This window comes from Periplaneta americana, chromosome 3 (assembly GCF_040183065.1).
Source record: "Periplaneta americana isolate PAMFEO1 chromosome 3, P.americana_PAMFEO1_priV1, whole genome shotgun sequence".
NCBI lineage: Eukaryota > Metazoa > Arthropoda > Insecta > Blattodea > Blattidae > Periplaneta > Periplaneta americana.
Window position 1 is genome coordinate 116,354,627 of NC_091119.1, and position 18,226 is coordinate 116,372,852.

At 34.3% G+C, this 18,226-nt stretch overlaps 1 protein-coding gene across 9 annotated transcripts in view; it reads right to left on the reverse strand.

Moving 5' to 3' along the window:
* Nucleotides 1-15,980, reverse strand: part of LOC138696407 (sex-lethal homolog) — a 42,721-nt gene extending 26,741 nt beyond the window's left edge. For 6 of the 9 annotated variants that reach the window (XM_069821336.1, XM_069821344.1, XM_069821338.1 and 3 more), the window contains exons 1-5: nucleotides 15,829-15,980; nucleotides 14,611-14,815; nucleotides 14,329-14,504; nucleotides 4,322-4,435; nucleotides 2,606-2,766 (exon numbers count right to left, since the gene is read on the reverse strand). In XM_069821336.1, the coding sequence (XP_069677437.1) occupies nucleotides 2,606-2,766; nucleotides 4,322-4,435; nucleotides 14,329-14,504; nucleotides 14,611-14,815; nucleotides 15,829-15,875 (703 nt within the window). In that variant the 5' untranslated portion in view covers nucleotides 15,876-15,980. Of the gene's footprint in view, nucleotides 1-2,604; nucleotides 2,767-4,321; nucleotides 4,436-14,328; nucleotides 14,505-14,610; nucleotides 14,816-15,555; nucleotides 15,681-15,761 lie in introns of those variants that run through there. The other 3 variants (XM_069821341.1, XM_069821342.1, XM_069821337.1) reach the window with 3 other exon arrangements.
* Between the last annotated feature and the right edge of the window lie 2,246 nt (nucleotides 15,981-18,226).

Here is an 18,226-nt window from a genome sequence, read left to right on the forward strand (position 1 = left end):
AATGGACTTACAAATCAATGGAAATACTAGTTTAGCATGCTTTCAGGATATCAATAAAATTGTAGGCAAATGTAAATGGAGAGTTATTGTGTGACCTAAATACAGGAATGTGGAGGTACACCATAACTTGTATTGATGATATATCATATCATATATATCACATTATGTATATATCACATATCAGTTAAAGCATAATGATTTAATATACATTTTATTATTTTATAGTATTATTGATTTGAAAACAAAAATAAACGGTAAAATATAAAATATGATACCAGATTATATTCTTTACACCAAGAAGTGTACTGAGGTAGACAGCTAATCATGAGACATCACAACATGTGCATTTGTTGACATCAAGTTTCACTCTTGAGTTGGATGGACAATAACATTAATGTAATTATTATTTCTGTGCACTACTAAAGGTACCTGTATATATAGCAAATAAATATGCGTGAATTACAAACAAATGGACATACGAGTTTCGCATTAATGATCTGCATAGATTCATTTACAAAAATGTTATTGGAAAGAAAATAATAGAAAGTTAATTACATGATGTCACCTCCAATCGAAATTTCACGAATTCCGACAATTCTAAAATGCTCTTTTAAATTATATATATATATATATATATATTTTTTAAGAGTCTATCACTGTCACTCAGTTCTCTCATACAGTGTTCATTTTAAAAACTTCCCACTTTGAATAATTTTAGTTAAGCAGGGAACACGATTTTAAGGAAAAACACGACGATTTAGTTTTTGAGGGGGAGCTCAAAACCATTACTGATTGAATTTTTTGTTCCATCTTTCACCTCCACCCATCTCTTATCTTCAGACACATTTCAAGGGGATAATGCACCCTATCCATCTACATAAAAAAAGAAGAGAATTCGGTCCATTCATTTCTGAGATAAAGCCAGAAACATACCATTTAATGAATCAAAGTTTAGTTGATATTAGACCATATTATAAAGATTGCTACTTCTATGTGTACTTGAAAATAGATTTATTATTTGCCTCGTAAAACTGAAGTTCCTGTTGTCGTAGGATTGTACAGCATTTTTATTTATTTATTTATTTATTTCTGTTAAGTTTATTTATACACATTTTAACATCTTAGGTCATATCACATGTGTAGAATCCTTCCGTATTCATCAGTAGGCCATGAGCTATTATTTGTCATTTATTATAAATGGCTTGTATTCATTTTTTTGACCCCTCAAATCATATTATTGTCATTCATTAAATGATACGTGTCTGGCTCTATCTCAGAGAAAGACTGACCAAATTGTTTTTTGGTAGACAGATAAGGTTTATCATCCCTCTTAAAATAATGTACCTTACCTCAAAATAAGGGGGTATAATTTGAAATTAAAAACTCTGGGTGGAAGGAGGTGAAGGGGTGGAACAAAAAGTTCAATCAGCAGTGGTTTTAAACTTCCCCCTCGAAAACTAAATCAAACTGAATCTATGTGAAGATTATTATTTTTTTGGTCCTACAGAATACATCTGTTATGGTAACAATTAATTTTAGAGGAGAAAAATTCGCTCTGCATCATGGATCGAACCCGGGTCCTTGGTTCTACATACCAAGAGCTCTTACCATTGAGCTATGCCAAAGCTAAATCCACAGCACCAGATCGAACCCCTCTCCTCCAGTCAGGCCACAAAGGGAAAAACACTGGAGGAGAGGGGTTCGATCCAGTGCTGTGGATTGAGCTTTGATGTAGCTCAATGGTAAGAGCGCTTGGTATGTAGAACCAAGGACCAGGATCGATCCCCAGCACCGGTGCGAATTTTTCTCCTCTATTAATTAAATCAAACTGGTTGTGTGAAACTTCGGTTTCAATAATTAAGGACTCTGAAGATTCTTCACCATCATTTATATTTCAACCAACCTAACAATAATTGAATTATTAATAATTCTCCTTTTTTCAGACTTTATAATCCCAGTGAAAATTATTTAGCACAAATCCATGTTTAAAGTTTTTTAAAATCACTTATTTTGTAAGTAGTTTTCTGTAATTCAGGATCCCTGTGGTCACCGATATTCTTCGGCTGATGTCATTGTGATTATATATATATATATATATATATATATATATATATATATATAATGAATGCACAATACAGAAATTATTTAGAAAGAATTTACAGAGATAAAGATTCATGCACAATTATCTCATAGAGCTTGTTTCCATGTGGACATCAGCCTAACAAGGATAATGTTCCACATCGCTAAACTATTTTCTCCATAGCAAGGACAAAGTCCAAATCAATTGCAATACTGAGTCGGCATCAGAAATTCCTCCCGTATCAAAATTAAATTATATTAAATATTGAAAACACACAAAGTTTAAATTCAGAGTGAGGCTGTACTGAGAGAGCCATCATAGTATATATACACTTAAAGATGTGATATTGTAGGAACTGGAAAATCATACAGCAATATAGGGAACCTAAATACCTGGAGATGGAGAGGAATTGTAGCATGTGGCACATATAAAAAACAAATTAAATTATAAAAACAATTGATATTTAAAAGCAAAACATAAATTATATGTAAACATGAAATATCACAAGAGCTGGCAGATACTTACCTCTGCTCTGGTTGTAACCTGCTTGCCAACCAGCATAATAGGCTGCTTTCTGCTTGCCATGCTCTTCAGCAATCTTCACTACCAGAGGCTCTGTTCCATTCTCTGGAATAACGCCATTCAGACTGTTGATGGCTTGTTGTGCTTCATCCCGACGGTCATATCTGTATTAAAAGTCTGTATTCACTAATTGCAGAAGTCACTGACACAGAACAAATATGCTACCAAATTTCGTTACATTCTATTAGACTTACTAGGCACTTGGTCAGTAATTGAGACTCGTTCAGACATGGTTTCTTGTAAATAGTTCTTTTAATCTACCACAAAATATCTCAATATCCGGTAATTTCATCATTATAGAATTTTGTTATTGTAGGTTTAATTTGTAATTTAGTAAATACAAAAATATTCTTTGTTCTTAACTTCTATGATAAAATGTCTAGCTTTCATTAATCAGGTATTCTTGTCGTACTTTAATTTTTATTGTAATTGTAATTGTAAATTTAATATTAATTGTAATCTTATTGTTCATGTTATAGTTGTAATCCCCTGGTAGAGGGGCAGAGAAGGCCTGACGGCCTTATCTCTACCAGGTTAAATAAATAAATCTAATCTAATCTAATCTAAGTTTAAAACAGCTACTATAATCAACCACAATAATCCATTCACAGCAAAGAAGAAAATTACCATATATAATTATAAAATAAAATCTTTTTTAATCTCTCCATTTTTGCAAACTTTCTTGTCCAAATTTCAATTTCAAACAAATACCAGAATATTGCATTTCATCCCCAGGACAGTTTACAAGGTTCACCACACAAAGCCAGTGGCTGCCACTATACATCTTCTGACAAGCATGAGCAAAATGAAAGCCATGTAGAGAGGATAATTCATAGTAAATAGTTCAAATAAGTCCTGTGTTAATGAACAAAAGATCTTTGGGAACATCTTTAAAATGTTAGCAAAAATTCAATGATGACTACTTGGCAAAATTCTTGGCTGCGGAAAGATTTTTTTTTTCGGTGGGTTATTTTACAACACTTTACCAACTGCTGTAGTTATCTAGCATATGAATGATATGAAAATGATAATGCCAGCAAAATGAGTCCAGGGTCCAGCGCCGAAAGTTATCCAGTATTTGTTCTTAATGAGTTGAGAGAAACCCCTCGAAAAAACCTCAACCAGGTAATTTGTCCCAACAAGGATTTGAACCTGGGCCCGCTCGTTTCATAGTCAGCCATGCCAACCATTACTCCACAGCGGTGGACTGCAGAAAGATTATTCTTCGTTCCCAATAATCTACTGTTAGAGGAACTAAAACTTGCCAGCGAACTTTATTATTACTTTTCACTTACATTTTCACATATTGCATTGTGAATGGACCTTCAGCAATGTCAATGAGATATTATTCTTTCAAAATGTAGTTCGTTTCTGATAATCCTATCTGTCTACATATTCCACGTATGTTTCACACACCACCTAGACTCCAATTTGTTTTTGTCTGTCTGGTGGGTGAGGAATGAAGATTTTTAAATTTGGGACTCTCTCTTAGGAATTAAGCCTGTTTAAAATTACAGTAAAACAAAATAGTACGTTAATTTATATTTTACTTCTCATGAATTAACTCCATTTCGAGAAGAAGCAAAAACACACAAAATATAAATTACCAAAATCTCTCTGTAAATATATAATAATATGCATATCTCAATAAAAACTCACCTGACAAATGCAACCCCTCGGGGCATTCCTGTAAGTTTGTCTTTGAGGAGATTCTTCTGTACTATTTGACCGAACTTGCCAAACAACATATCCAAGTACTGTTCTGTGATATTGCTGCACCAATAAGAAATGAATCTTTAGTACAATATTATATAAAGTTCAGGACTTGTAATTATAAACTAAGAATTATTAAAATTAATTACAAAATATTACATTACTTGTAGTTCTTGATTGGTCAGATTAAGGTTTCTTTTTTACTTTGTTATTTAATAACACTGTATCAACTACTCGTTTATTTAGCGTCGATGGAATTGATGATAGCGAGATGAGGCCGAGAACTCGTTATAGATTACCCGTCATTTGCCTTATATTTGGGGAAAATCTCGGAAAAACCCAAACAGGTAATCAGCTCAATCAGGAATCGAACCCATGTCTGAGCGCAACTCTGAATCAGCAGGCAAATGCGCTACTGCCTGAATTACGCCAGTGGCTTAGAGTAATGTTAATGTTATTAGACATTATATGAGGGTTACTTAACCTTTTTTTGAAACAAATGCGTTTTACTAAAAAAATTTCGAAATATTCTTATATGAAAGACATAATATATGCTATCAATAATTAATGTCTGTTAAAATAGTTATTTGTGAAAGGTTTTAAACAAGGTAAGAGAGCATATGGAAGACATTTATATGGTTCCAGACTTTTGATTCACCCTGTAGGATTGTTGACGATATATTGGACATGTAATTACTATTCATAGCGATAAAAAAAAACCGCACGTACACACACATAGTCTCAAGAGGAATGTAAAATATTTCAGGATAATGTAATGTCTGTGTATCACCATGGCATGGAGTGTTCTCAGGTTGATGATATGAGGACATGGCCTCCAGATATGGAGGATAGCTGCAAATATATTGAATAAGCAGTCGCAGACAGCTGATAAGGGCTGGTTGGGCGAAGGGCTAACAACTCATCACTGTAAAAAATAGCTTGTTACGAAACCTCAAAATAAGCCTCAGAATGGGACTGATTCTCCGGCATGACCAAAGCAAAGGAAGAAGGTTATGAGATTCGGTACTTGGAATGTTACAAGTCTATATAGAATAGGAGGGGTAATATTAGTAGCAAGAGAACTAGCTAGATATAGAATAGACTTCGGGGAGTACAGGTTAGGTTAAGTTAGATGGGAATCGCATATTAGAAACAGGAGATTATGTGTTGTATTATGGGAAACGAAACAATAGTCGCCAATCAGGAACAGGATTCTTTGTTCATAAAAGAATAAAATCGGCAGTAAAAAAGGTCGAACTTATCAGTGACAGGTTATTGTATTTAGTACTTAAGGGTAGATGGTGCGATATCATAGTTATAAATGCTCACGCCCCTACATAAGAGAAAGACTACTATATAAAGGATAACTTCTATGAGGAATTGGAACATACTTTTGATCAATTATCTACATATCACACAAAAATTTTATTGGGGGATTTCAATGCTAAAATAGGGTGGAGGATATTTTTAAACTGACTATTGGCAAAGAGAGCCTACACGTGACAAGTAACGATAATGGAGTTAAGTTAATCAACTTTGTCATATCAAAAAATTTAATTGTCAAAAGTACAACATTTCCCCATAAGGATATACATAAATATACCTGGACTTCTCCAGATGGATTGACACACAACCAAATAGACCACATCTTGATAGATAAACGAAGACATATTAGTATAGTAGACATTCGTACCTTCAGGGCAGCAGACTTTAATTCTGACCATTATTTGGTAATTGGAGAATTAAGAGAAAGACTATCAGTAGCCAAGCGAGTAGAGCTACTAGTTAATATTAGGAGATTCAATATTCCGAAATTAAAGGACAAGGAAACTAAGCAACATTATCAGGTCGATAAAATACATTAAAATTGAAGGATATATACTACAGTTGTATGAGCACTTTTTAAGTCTGTTGAGCTTCTTAATCATACATGTTTCGGAGAATGCTTCTCTATCTTCAGTGATATCAATTTACATTGACGAAGTGGTTCCATGTAAATTGATATCACTGAAGATGGAGAAGCATTCTCCGAAACATGTATGATTAAGAAGCTCAGCAGACTTAAAAAGTGCTCATATAACTGTAGTATATCTCCTTCAATTTTAATGTATTTTATCGATTTTATGAACACTGTAACAAAAATTTGACCAAAAATGTGTATTTTATCATTATCAGGTCGAGATTTCAAATAGTAGAGATTTATATAAGGGCATAAAGGAATTTAAGAATGGATATCAGACAAGAGTTAATGTAATAAAGAATGAAAATGGTGACTTGCTTGCAGATTCTCATTTTAATCCTGAAAAGATGGAAAAACTATTTTGGGCAACTACTAAATGTACATAGGCCAAATAGAAATGATCAGGACGAAATTCAAATACAAACTGCTGAGCCATTTATACCCGAACCCACACTTTCTGAAGTAGAAATTGTGATAGAGAAGATGAAAAATTACAAGTCTCCAGATATTGATTAAATTCCATCAGAATTAATACAAGAGGGTGGAAGTGCATTATCTAGTGAAATTTATAAGCTTGTACTTAGGGAAAAGGAAATTGTATCAGAACAATGAAAGGAATCCATAATTGTACCTATCTTTAAAAAGGGGGACAAGACTAACTGTAGTAACTTTCGAGGAATATCACTTTTGTTGACAGCGTACAAAATTTTGTCCAGTATTGTTTTGAAGAGATCAACTCCATATATATATTAAATTATTGGGGATCATCAGTGTGGTTTTAGGCGTAATAGATCGACTATTGATCAGCTTTTTGTATTTGGCAGATAGTGGAGAAAAAATGGGAGTATAAGGGTACAGTACATCAGTTATTCATAGATTTCAAAAAGGCATATGACTCAGTTAAGAGAGAAGTTTTATTAATATTCTTATTGAATTTGGTATTCCCAAGAAACTAGTTTGATTAATTAAAATGTGTCTCAGTGAAATGTACAGCAGAGTCCACATAGGCCAGATTTTGTCAGATGCTTTTCCAATTCACAGCGAGCTAAAGCAAGGAGATGCACTGTCACCTTTACTTTTTAACTTCGCTCTAGAATATGCCATTAGGAAAGTTCAGGATAACAGAGAGGGTTTGGAATTGAACGGGTTACACCAGCTCCTTATCTATGCGGATGATGTGACTTTGATAGGAGAGAATCCACAAACTATTAGGGAAAACGCGGGAATTTTACTTGAAGCAAGTAAAGAGATGGGTTTGGAAGTAAAACCTGGAAAGACAAAGTATATGATTATGTGTCGTTGCGAGAATATTATACAAAATGGAAATATAAAAATTGGAAATTTATTCTTTGAAAAGGTAGAAAAATTCATATTTGGAGCAACAGTAACAAATGTAAATGATACTTGGGAGGAAATTAAACGAAGAATAAATATGAGAAATGTATGTTATTATTCAGTTGCAAAGCTTTTATCATCTGGTATGTTCTCAAAAAAGCTGAAAGTTGGAATTCATAAAACAATTATATTATCGGTCTTCTGTATGGTTGTGAAACTTGGACTCTCACTCTGACAGAGGAACAGAGGTTAAGGATGTTTGAGAACAAGGTGCTTAGGAAAATATTTGGGGCTAAGAGGGATGAAGTTACAGGAGAATAGAGAAAGTTACATAAAGCAGAACTGCATGCATTTTATTCTTCACCTGACATAATTAGGAACATTAAATCCAGACGTCTGCGATGGGCAGAGCATGTAGCATGTATGGGTGAATCCAGAAATGCATATAGAGTGTTGATTGGGAGACTGGAGGGAAAAAGACCTTTGGGAAGATCGAGACGTAGGTGGGAGGGTTTGAGGAGATGAGATATGAAGGTATAGACTAGATTAATCTTGCTCATGATTGGGACCAATGGTGGCCTTATGTTAGGGCGGCAATGAACCTCCGGGTTCCTTAAAAGCCATACGATTATATATATATATATATATATATAAAATGTCTACATTGTTTTTAATTCTACAGTAGACAGTATTATTGTTGAGTACACTGCTGTTGCAATACTTTAGTGCTGTGTTTTGTGTCAGTTTGCGATGCCATTCATATATTTGCATAGTGAATATGCAAACATTTTTTTTCTTTATGGATTTCGTGCATTGGTTGTTGTGGCTTCTTGGTATCACTTGTGAGGTTCAGACCTGTCTTCAGACAATTACTAAATAACAACTTCTACTTTCAGAAGAAGTTTCAGGCTCCATTGAAGTTTAGTGTGACATATTCACGAGGACATGTTGAATATCAACACTACCTCGTTTGAAAAAAAAATGATTAAACTGTCACGGTTGTCTAAGTAATTATTCTGATGAGCTTTGATGAACTTCCTGATGGAGTACTTAACAGGATATCGAAATACACTTACAAATGCCTCATTTTCATTGCACTAATTACACTGTAACGACTATTTAACATAACTTCACAAAGCCTAATTACAAATGTCAGTTTTGGTAGGCCTATCCACTAAATAGGACGGTGGAGGAAAAATTTGAAAGAACAGATCAGAGAAGTTCCACCCAGTATTCCCTCCACTAGTTCACTAGACACACTAGTGGGAAAGCGTGGAAGTAGGAGTTTAGGGTAGGGTAGTTCTGTGTCTCCTTTCATTGAATATAGTGACTATGTCAAATATCTTGGTATTACTCTTTATAATAAATTTTTATGGCACGAGCACATAAAATCTGCAACAACAAAGAACTTTCTTAGAACATCTCATTTTTTTTCCTCTTCTCAAATCTCCTGTTCTCAGTTTAAGACGAAAATGTATGCTCTACAAAATACTGATTTTACCAATCTTAACTTATGTTATTCCAGCTTGGTGTTATATCCCAAAAACAGGGTTTTAACTCTTTAAATTGTTCAAAACAAAGTGCTCCGAATAATACATAATTCAGACTGGTACACAAATTCACTTTGATCTGGACATGAAATTTCTGAAACACTTATTACGTGAAGAAGTTTTATAACAGTGCAAATTCTAGTGAAAATCTATTCATCAAGCATCTAGGTCAATACAATGAAAATTTCTATAAGCAGCATGAAACTCTAAAATCTTTTTTAAGTGAATAATATGCAATGCTCCACAACCTCCGACTTCCTAACATCTACATTAATGACAATGTATTCACATGCATTGCACTGACAGCAAGACACAATACATGTGATTTATTCTTTGAAATTAACTAAATATGAAAAGGCAGAATATATATTTTTTTTTATGCTTTGTCAATAAATTGCTGAATGTGAAGAAAAAAAACTCTCTACTCTCACTTCCTCGCTCCAGTTCTCTTTTTTTTCCTCCTATTTCTTCAGTTATGCTGGGATTTAATCTGTCAAAGTTGCCTATCGAATGCAAGCTATTGATAAAGAGTAACTCTTTAGACTGCACGGCCACGAGAGCACATGAGGAAGAAGGGAAAAATGAATCTACTTATACGATGAAAGAGTAATGGAACGGAGAAAAATTCTCTCCGGCGCCGGGATTTGAATCCTGGTTTTCAGCTCTACGTGCTGATGCTTTATCCACTTAAGCCACACCGGATACAACCCCGACGCCGGGGTTGTATCCGGTGTGGCTTAAGTGGATAAAGCATCAGCACGTAGAGCTGAAAACCAGGGTTCAAATCCCGGCACCGGAGAGAATTTTTCTCCGTTCCATTACTAAACCGGCGTCGGGGTTGTATCCGGTGTGGCTTAGTGGATAGAGCATCAGCACGTAGAGCTGAAAACCCGGGTTCAAATCCCGGCGCCGGAGAGAATTTTTCTCCGTTCCATTACTAAACCGGCGTCGGGGTTGTATCCGGTGTGGCTTAGTGGATAGAGCATCAGCACGTAGAGCTGAAAACCCGGGTTCAAATCCCGGCGCCGGAGAGAATTTTTCTCCGTTCCATTACTCTTTCATCGTATGATGACGCAGAATATCTGCATGGAAATATCATATGTACTTCGGTACATTAAAATAATATAAATAATAATATATAGAATCTACTTATGTTCACTGGGGAGTAACATCTGCGAGTGAGGGAGCGTAAAAATTGTGACAGTGTGGGTCTCCGACAGTGTTACTTTCACAGGTGAGTGTTGTGTTATGCTAAGTACGATCATTTTACATTTGAAGGATCGAGGGGAAAAACACGTTTAATCACATATTGCAAATTTTTCAGGAGTTTACATACTTTGAGAATGGGGTAAAGCCACAGTATTTGTGTGTTACGTATGGGACATTTTGCAATACATTTTCTTGAACTGGAATATAATTTACAGTTTTTTAAAATACAGACTCGCATATAATTCAACATAATGCTTTTCCTTACATTATACCAAACGTCAGGTATCCAAAATCTCATTTCAGTGCAAAACCAAAAAAAAAAAAAAAGAAAAAAATTAATACCTGTTACGTACAAGACAGTAGAAAATCAGCCTTTATTAACTGATTTATTTCCATTTCATTTTTTCTGAAATTACTTATAGTTAAAAATGCTTTTTGGTGCTCAGCATTACTTTACAATATATAGCTACTTAACATGTGCTATCAGATCAAAGATTTTCCTTTACATGTTCCAATTACAAAAATATAATTCCTGAGAAGTGTAAGTTACGCATGGAACAAGTGCTTGGTTACATATGGGACACACTAGTATTAAGTTGTTTCAGAGTGTGCCTTACATAACCAAATTTTGAATTTTGTATTCAATCATCTTAATTTCATCAGCTAGAAGTGCAAATATTGGCATTTATTTTATTCAGCCCTTCCATAAGCATTTCTATGTTTTCATATGGGCACATCCATACATTGTGAACTTTGCATGATGTTGAAAATGCTTCTGACGGTCTCAGTGTTTTAAACATGGATAATATTATTTTAAAATTATGATTTTTTTTTAACAAACTGTATCCCTCTTGAATTTTCACGATTAAAATATGGGGCACATCCATACATTGTGAACTTTGCATGATGTTGAAAATGCTTCTGACGGTCTCAGTGTTTTAAACATGGATAATACTATTTTAAAATTATGATTTTTTTTTAACAAACTGTATCCCTCTTGAATTTTCACGATTAAAATATGATTTTGTATTTGTTTCCACTTACGAGATTCACGATTTTTCACAGAAACATATTCCTTCTTTCCTAGTCTTATTCTGCTTATGTCATTCCTTCTGTAGAACTGTATCACTTCACACTCTTATTCTTCACTTAGCGCATCACCCCGTTTCTTTCTTTCCTTTAGATCACTTATCAAAGAGTTTAAGGTTTTCAGAAAGTATTTTTTACCTTTGAAGGCGACAGATTTTGAATGGTGTTGGAAAGAACATGAACTTGTTTTGTTGGAGATGTTGGAAGAAAAATTAAATTATGGTTTATTTAACGACGTTCGCACCTAGTTTTATCAGCATCACCAGAATGTCGGAATTTTGTCCCACAGGAATTCTTTTACATGCCAGTAAATCTACTAACATGAGCCTGTCGCATTTAAACACACTTAAATGCCATCGAACTGGGCCGGGATCGAACCCGCAACCTCGAACACAGAAGGCCAGGGCTATACCAACTATGCTACTGAGGCCGACATGTTGGAAGACTGCATTCAACCCACTTGAATGCCTTGCCTATTACTTGTGGTGAAATCTTTGATGTTGATGCTCTGTTATCTGAGGTTGAGCAGCTTATAACTTTTTTCTCTCTCTTTGAACTCTCTTCCTCTCTCTTTCCCAAATTCTTTCTCGATCAATCTCTCTCTTATTCATTTTACAACTCCTAAGTATTTCTATATACTATCAATCTCTCTCCTTTCTATTTTTCACTTTCCCGAAGCTCTGGATTTTCTTCATTCTATTTTTTTTTTGCCTATGTTTTCTCACTCTTCCTGCAATTGTCATAGGAGCCATACTTTACAAGTGGATAATAACAGCACACCATGAAGAGCATTACATCATATTGTATGCCTATATAATATTTATGAATAAAAAAAATAACTAATCAAACAAGTGAAACAAAAACTTCCTTCGCAAGTTAAATTATCATAATGATCAAAATCACATTAGTTCAAGCAGCACTACTAAAACCGTATAAGTAATGAAACTTATCTTTTTAATTATCAAGTTTTTTATGTATGGGCTATTAATTACATGTTGCTATAATGTATATCAAAGCCATAATAGGAGGCTGACTTTTCCTCTATAATGCTGGCAACCTGACTACCTGATAAATTCTCAAATTTTACACAACATATATCTCCCTAAAATGGAATTTCCTTAATATCTAAGGAAACAGTCCCACCAGTAACAGATTTTAAAATAAAATTTAATGCCTATTTCATACTCCACATTTTTTATGTTTATGTATTTTCAACTGCAATATAACACCATACTTTAAAAAATAAATACTAAAAATTTTTCTGCATTGATAACGAGGCACAAAGTTTAAAAATGTCGATTAATTTGTTATGTATGGGACACCGACCTCATTTTTAACAGAATACCACTAACTTTTAAATTGAATAAATCTTGTAAATGTATGATATGAAAGACTTTTAAGTACATGTCTTTGAAAACATAGGTAGAAATATTTCAAATAATTTAATTAAAATTTAAGCCTTTTTAAACTTTGTCCCATACGTAACACAAAATTACACCACTGGAAACATTTTCAAGCTCCCTTTCAAAATTCTGTACATTTTTGCAAGATTATTCATGGATCTAAGTAATAGAGATTTCAAGCTTCAAAATGACGTATTACACAATTGTTTTTCACTCATTTTATGTCTGGTCTCTTCTGAACAGAAATACTGCGGCTTCACCCAATGACAGCTTCTTCCTTAATATGTTTATAATGTGGAACCAAGCAAATTTTTCCCCTGTAAGATTAAACTAAAATATAAAAACTACAAAATTTGAACTAAACGTGTTTTCCCCTGTACCCTCCAATTGTTATTGGTGTAACTGTTACCATATGAAGGCTGTCAAATGCATATTTAATTTTGATGGAAGTAAGCTAATTAATAGGTGTAATTTTTACCACGTGAGTGTCGAATGCACATCGAATTTTGCCAGGTATAGATTTGTTGTAAGAGCTAGGGAGTGAGTGGGTATCCACCGCTGTGGAGTAATGGTTAGCACGTCTGACCGTGAAACGAGCAGGCCCAGATTCAAATCTGATTGGGAAAAGTTACCTGGTTGTGTTTTTTCCGGGATTTTCCCTCAACTAAGCGAAGCAGAATTTTTAGGTAACTTTCGACACTGAACCTCGGACTCATTTCGCCATTAATAATTCACATATCATCATCATCATCATCATCATCATCAACATACCACAGCCCAGATTAAGTTCACAGTGCAGCATGCTGTAGGCTACTTGTACAAGAGCACAGCCGCTCGGCTACCCAGTCATTCACAGAATAGGAGTGGTAGCACAATAAGCCTCAGGCTGCAGTGTAACCTTTCAGGTCGCTCATCCGTACAAAAAAAGAGAGAGAGAGCCAGAGCAAGGGGTAAAGAGAGAGACCAGCTGCTGTGCTAGGAGAAGCTGTGAGAGTGGGATAAGTTCCTTTACCGCTGTTCTGTTCTTTCAGATCCAGCTTGATTTGTATTAATTGCAATTCAAATTAAAGGGCGAACTTCTTCTTAATCTAATTTTCTTTCGCTTTACTATTTCAACCTATTATTGTTTCATTAATCTCATAATCACAAAACAAAATTCTTTAAAATTAATTACAATGAAAGCTGAAATTTCGTGTCAAACAAGAGAAACATTGTCTACCATCTATTCAAATTTCAGCTTCCTGTTGAACAAAAAAATTACAAAAACATGGAGTAAAAATTTAAAAGTAAGGTAATTATATCTACCTAAACAACATTTAACTACATTATTTCAATAAATAATGTTAGAACGAAAAGACCAGCAAACTCAGTCAAGAAAAACTATTTCTTCTTGTATTTCTTTCTTACCGTGGCAAATTTGTGACATAAAGATTTGTTTCCTTAATTTCGTCACCACTTGGACGAGCAAACGACACCTTCAACCTCTTGTTTTGAACCTGCAGGCCATTTAATGTGCCAATTGCTCGAGATGCATCTTCTGCCTTGGAATAATTCACGAAACCAAACCCGTAGCTATATCCTGTCTACAATTCAAACACAAAGCCAATGATACAAATACACATATACATGCTTTCACTTCAAAATAATAATAATAAAAAAACATTTCTTGCCAGCGCAAAACGAATTTACCTTGAAATCCTTCATAACTCGGCAGCTCTCAACAGGGCCGATGGTAACAAACATGCTGTACAATTCCTTCTCAGTCATATTCTGGGGTAGGTAGTTAATAATCAAGTTGGTTTTTCCCTCATTTTTCTGTTGGTACTCCGCCATTGGTCTATGGTTTTGGTAGGAGTTTCTTGCTGAACTGTGGGATGGACCCTCGCCCTCCCAACTATGAGGGGAATATACAAAAATAAAAACAAACTATTGTCTCCGCCAAGCAGCATATTTTTGGTTAAAAAAATATAAAAAAATATCCACAGTACCTGCCTGAAGGAAAATAAGAGGGGGTAAGGTACATCAAATTATTTAATCAGGTTCATTGGTTAAGCTATTGTTGAAAAATTTTGTGCTACAAAGTAAAATAAATTCGGGCTTTTCTATAGCACGCGATACATGAGTTAGGTTAGCTTCGCTCATAATTGTTACGTTGTAAAAAATATTTGTTTCGGTATTCGCATTAGGTTAGGTTAGCTTCGCTCATAATCGTTACATCGTAAAAATATTCTTTTCGGTTTTCGCGTTCATTTAAAAGTGTTCTCCTTCTTTATTTCAAGTGTTAAATAACCACGGTGAAACTTCGGTATCTCCCCACACTACTGAAGTACGCGAAGATAGAACCCACTTTTTTTTTTGTCAGTGTCGCGTGCTATACAAAACCCTAAATTCGAATATAAATCTATAACAACAATTATTTTCATATTCCCTAACTTGACTTTCATCAAAGCATGCACATGATGAGGCGAGTTTCGACCTTGAAACATTACATGTCTTGAGTTGAAGTCTCATTGTGTACTGTCGTGCCGCCAAACATAGAACTAAAATGTAAATTTGGCGGTAAAACATTGCCTCTCTACTATATATAGTTTCTCATAATTTAAAGAAGTCTGTAACACTGGCTTAACAACTTACATGCTGTAGTGACAATCTTTCATATTAAAAACTGTACTATAAATCCACTTATCGGCTCTTACCTCAAGCCCAAACAATGCAGTAGTAAATGCTATGGTGTAAATGCTACATTAGGCAAATCAAGATACGCGTTTTATGTACCTTGTTTCCAGAAATATTTTTAAAGATTATGAATTAAATATAAATTAGCATTATAATACTATTACCTATAATGACTGGCAGCTTCTGCAAGACAATTATTCTCAAAACTTAAAAGAAACGTTTACTAAGTACCTTGTCTCTTGGTTAACGTAGTGCAGTGTTCGGGGATAGCCGTCCATTTTGAATATCAGGAATTGCCGCAATGCGATTTTTGGTTGTTTATTTCTTCCCGGTAAGCTCGATATATCGACAGAAACTAGAGGCGCGAAATTAAATATCGCATAACATTAAAATATTCTTTCATTCATTCATAATTTTCTATCCAAAGGCAGGTCCTTCACTGCAAACCCAGCATTCTCAAATCTTTCATCTTTTCCGTCTTCCTCCTCATCTCCGCATACGATCCATATCATAATGCTAACAATCATCTGACATCTTATTCAGCCCCAAATTTTTAACTTCCTTATTTTTCATTCAGGATTACACTCTTTTTAACACTCATATCACTGAAGAACTATTAAGCTATTTAAAATAAACAACAACTTCACTGTGTTAATATTTAATTTGTTGTGTTATTTTACCTGAGGTGGAAAAATTCAAATATTTTGGACCAACAGCAAAAGTAGAAATGACACTCGAGAGGAAATTAGGCCTAAACGCAGAATAAATATGGAAAATGCCTGTTATTATTCGGTTGAGAAGCATTTGTCATCTAGTCTGCTTTCAAAAATACTGGAAGTTAGAATTTATAGAACCGTTATTACCAGTTGTTCTGTATACTTATGAAATTATTTGGATGCTCACTTTGAGGAACAGAAGATAAGGGTGTTCGAAAATAAGGTGCTTCGGGAAATATTTGGGGCTAAGAGGGATGATTGGAGAAAGTTACACAACACAGAACTGCACGCATTGTATTCTTCACCTGACATAATTAGGAATATTAAATCCATATATTTGAGATGGGCAGGGTATGGGTGAATCTAGAAATGCATATAGTGTTAGTTGGGAGACCTTTGGGGAGGCCGAGACGTAGATGGGAGGATAATATTAAAATGGAGTTGAGGGAGGTGGGATATGTTGCTAGGAACTGGATTAATCTTGCTCAGGATAGGGACTGATGGCAGGCTTATGTGAGAGTAGCAATGAACCTCTGGGTTCTCTGAAAGGCATTTGTAAGTAAGTTGTTTTACCCGATTGAATTCAGAGGATGGTGGAAACGACATCGAAACTAGTCAATCAGGTAAAATAACACCGCAAATTAAATATTAACACAGTGAAATTGTTATTTATTTTGAATTCCTTTATTTGTTCTAGAGGATGTTTCTCTAAATATTATTGTTCAGTATTCACCTGCAATTTTGGGCAAACAACGTCAAAATATTTTTCTTTTCTCGTTAGTTTTAATGATTTCTTAAGAAAACGTCAAAGTAAAAAAGTGGAAACAAGGCGAAATTTGTGAAGCTATAATTGTTAACACTGGTTACTATCATGACGATTTTAACAACTGATTTACCTCATCTTATAGCTATCAAATCAGTTATATAGTGTTTATAGTTATAAACAGGGGTCGTGCCAGGACTCTGCCCCGATGTCTTATTTATTTATTTATTTTTTTTTTGTAACCTGGGAGTGCCTTACGTCTTAATTTTTCCTTTTTAAAATAATAATAATAATAATTGTCTCACTTGCGTCTTACTCAACTTTAGCCTTTATATTTTATAATATACTGTAAGTATGGATTAGTACGGTAGAATGTATAATAGCAGCAGCATTACTAATAATTAGAATAATAATAATAATAATAATAATAATACCAGTAATAATACAGTACTTACTTGCGCACTTAAGCCTACATAATTATAATACCCCATCCTCTTTTACGATCCTTAAGCCTACATACAGTTACACTACCCTGTCCTTTTCCTACACCCTCTTTCTCAAACAACTTTCCTCAGTCAGCCGTAATTCTGGAAATTTTTGCTAATCAGTTTGTTTTCTTTGGTGTATTGAAGTGTCTGTTATTGTGATTCTGGTTACAGTAATTAGTGTGAAAGCTCTTGTTCTGATGAAATGTCATTCAGTGTAAACTCATATTTAAATTGTTTTGAAAAAGTGAGTATTCATTGTTAGGGTTCACATACCAAGCAAGCAACTATAAAAGACCTTTTTTCGAAAGAATTAAGTATATACTAGTGCTGTAAATATCTTTGACGAATTATATAATGGAGTAATACTGTACTGCTGTCCATGAATGATGTAATTCAATAAGAAAATTATAATAGATACCGGTACTGTATATGTCAAAATAATGTACGGTCCCTGTAAATACACAGTTCCTTGAAGAGCGTCTCATTAGAGTTTTATCACTCTAAATAATAATAATATTCTTATTATATTCTTAATAATAAACTTTTCGCGAAGCATCTGATACTATTTTATTTAGGACTACACCCCTGGTTATAAATACACTACAACATCAATATCACCACCATCGAAACACACCAAGGTTATAGTTGGCCACATCATGTTA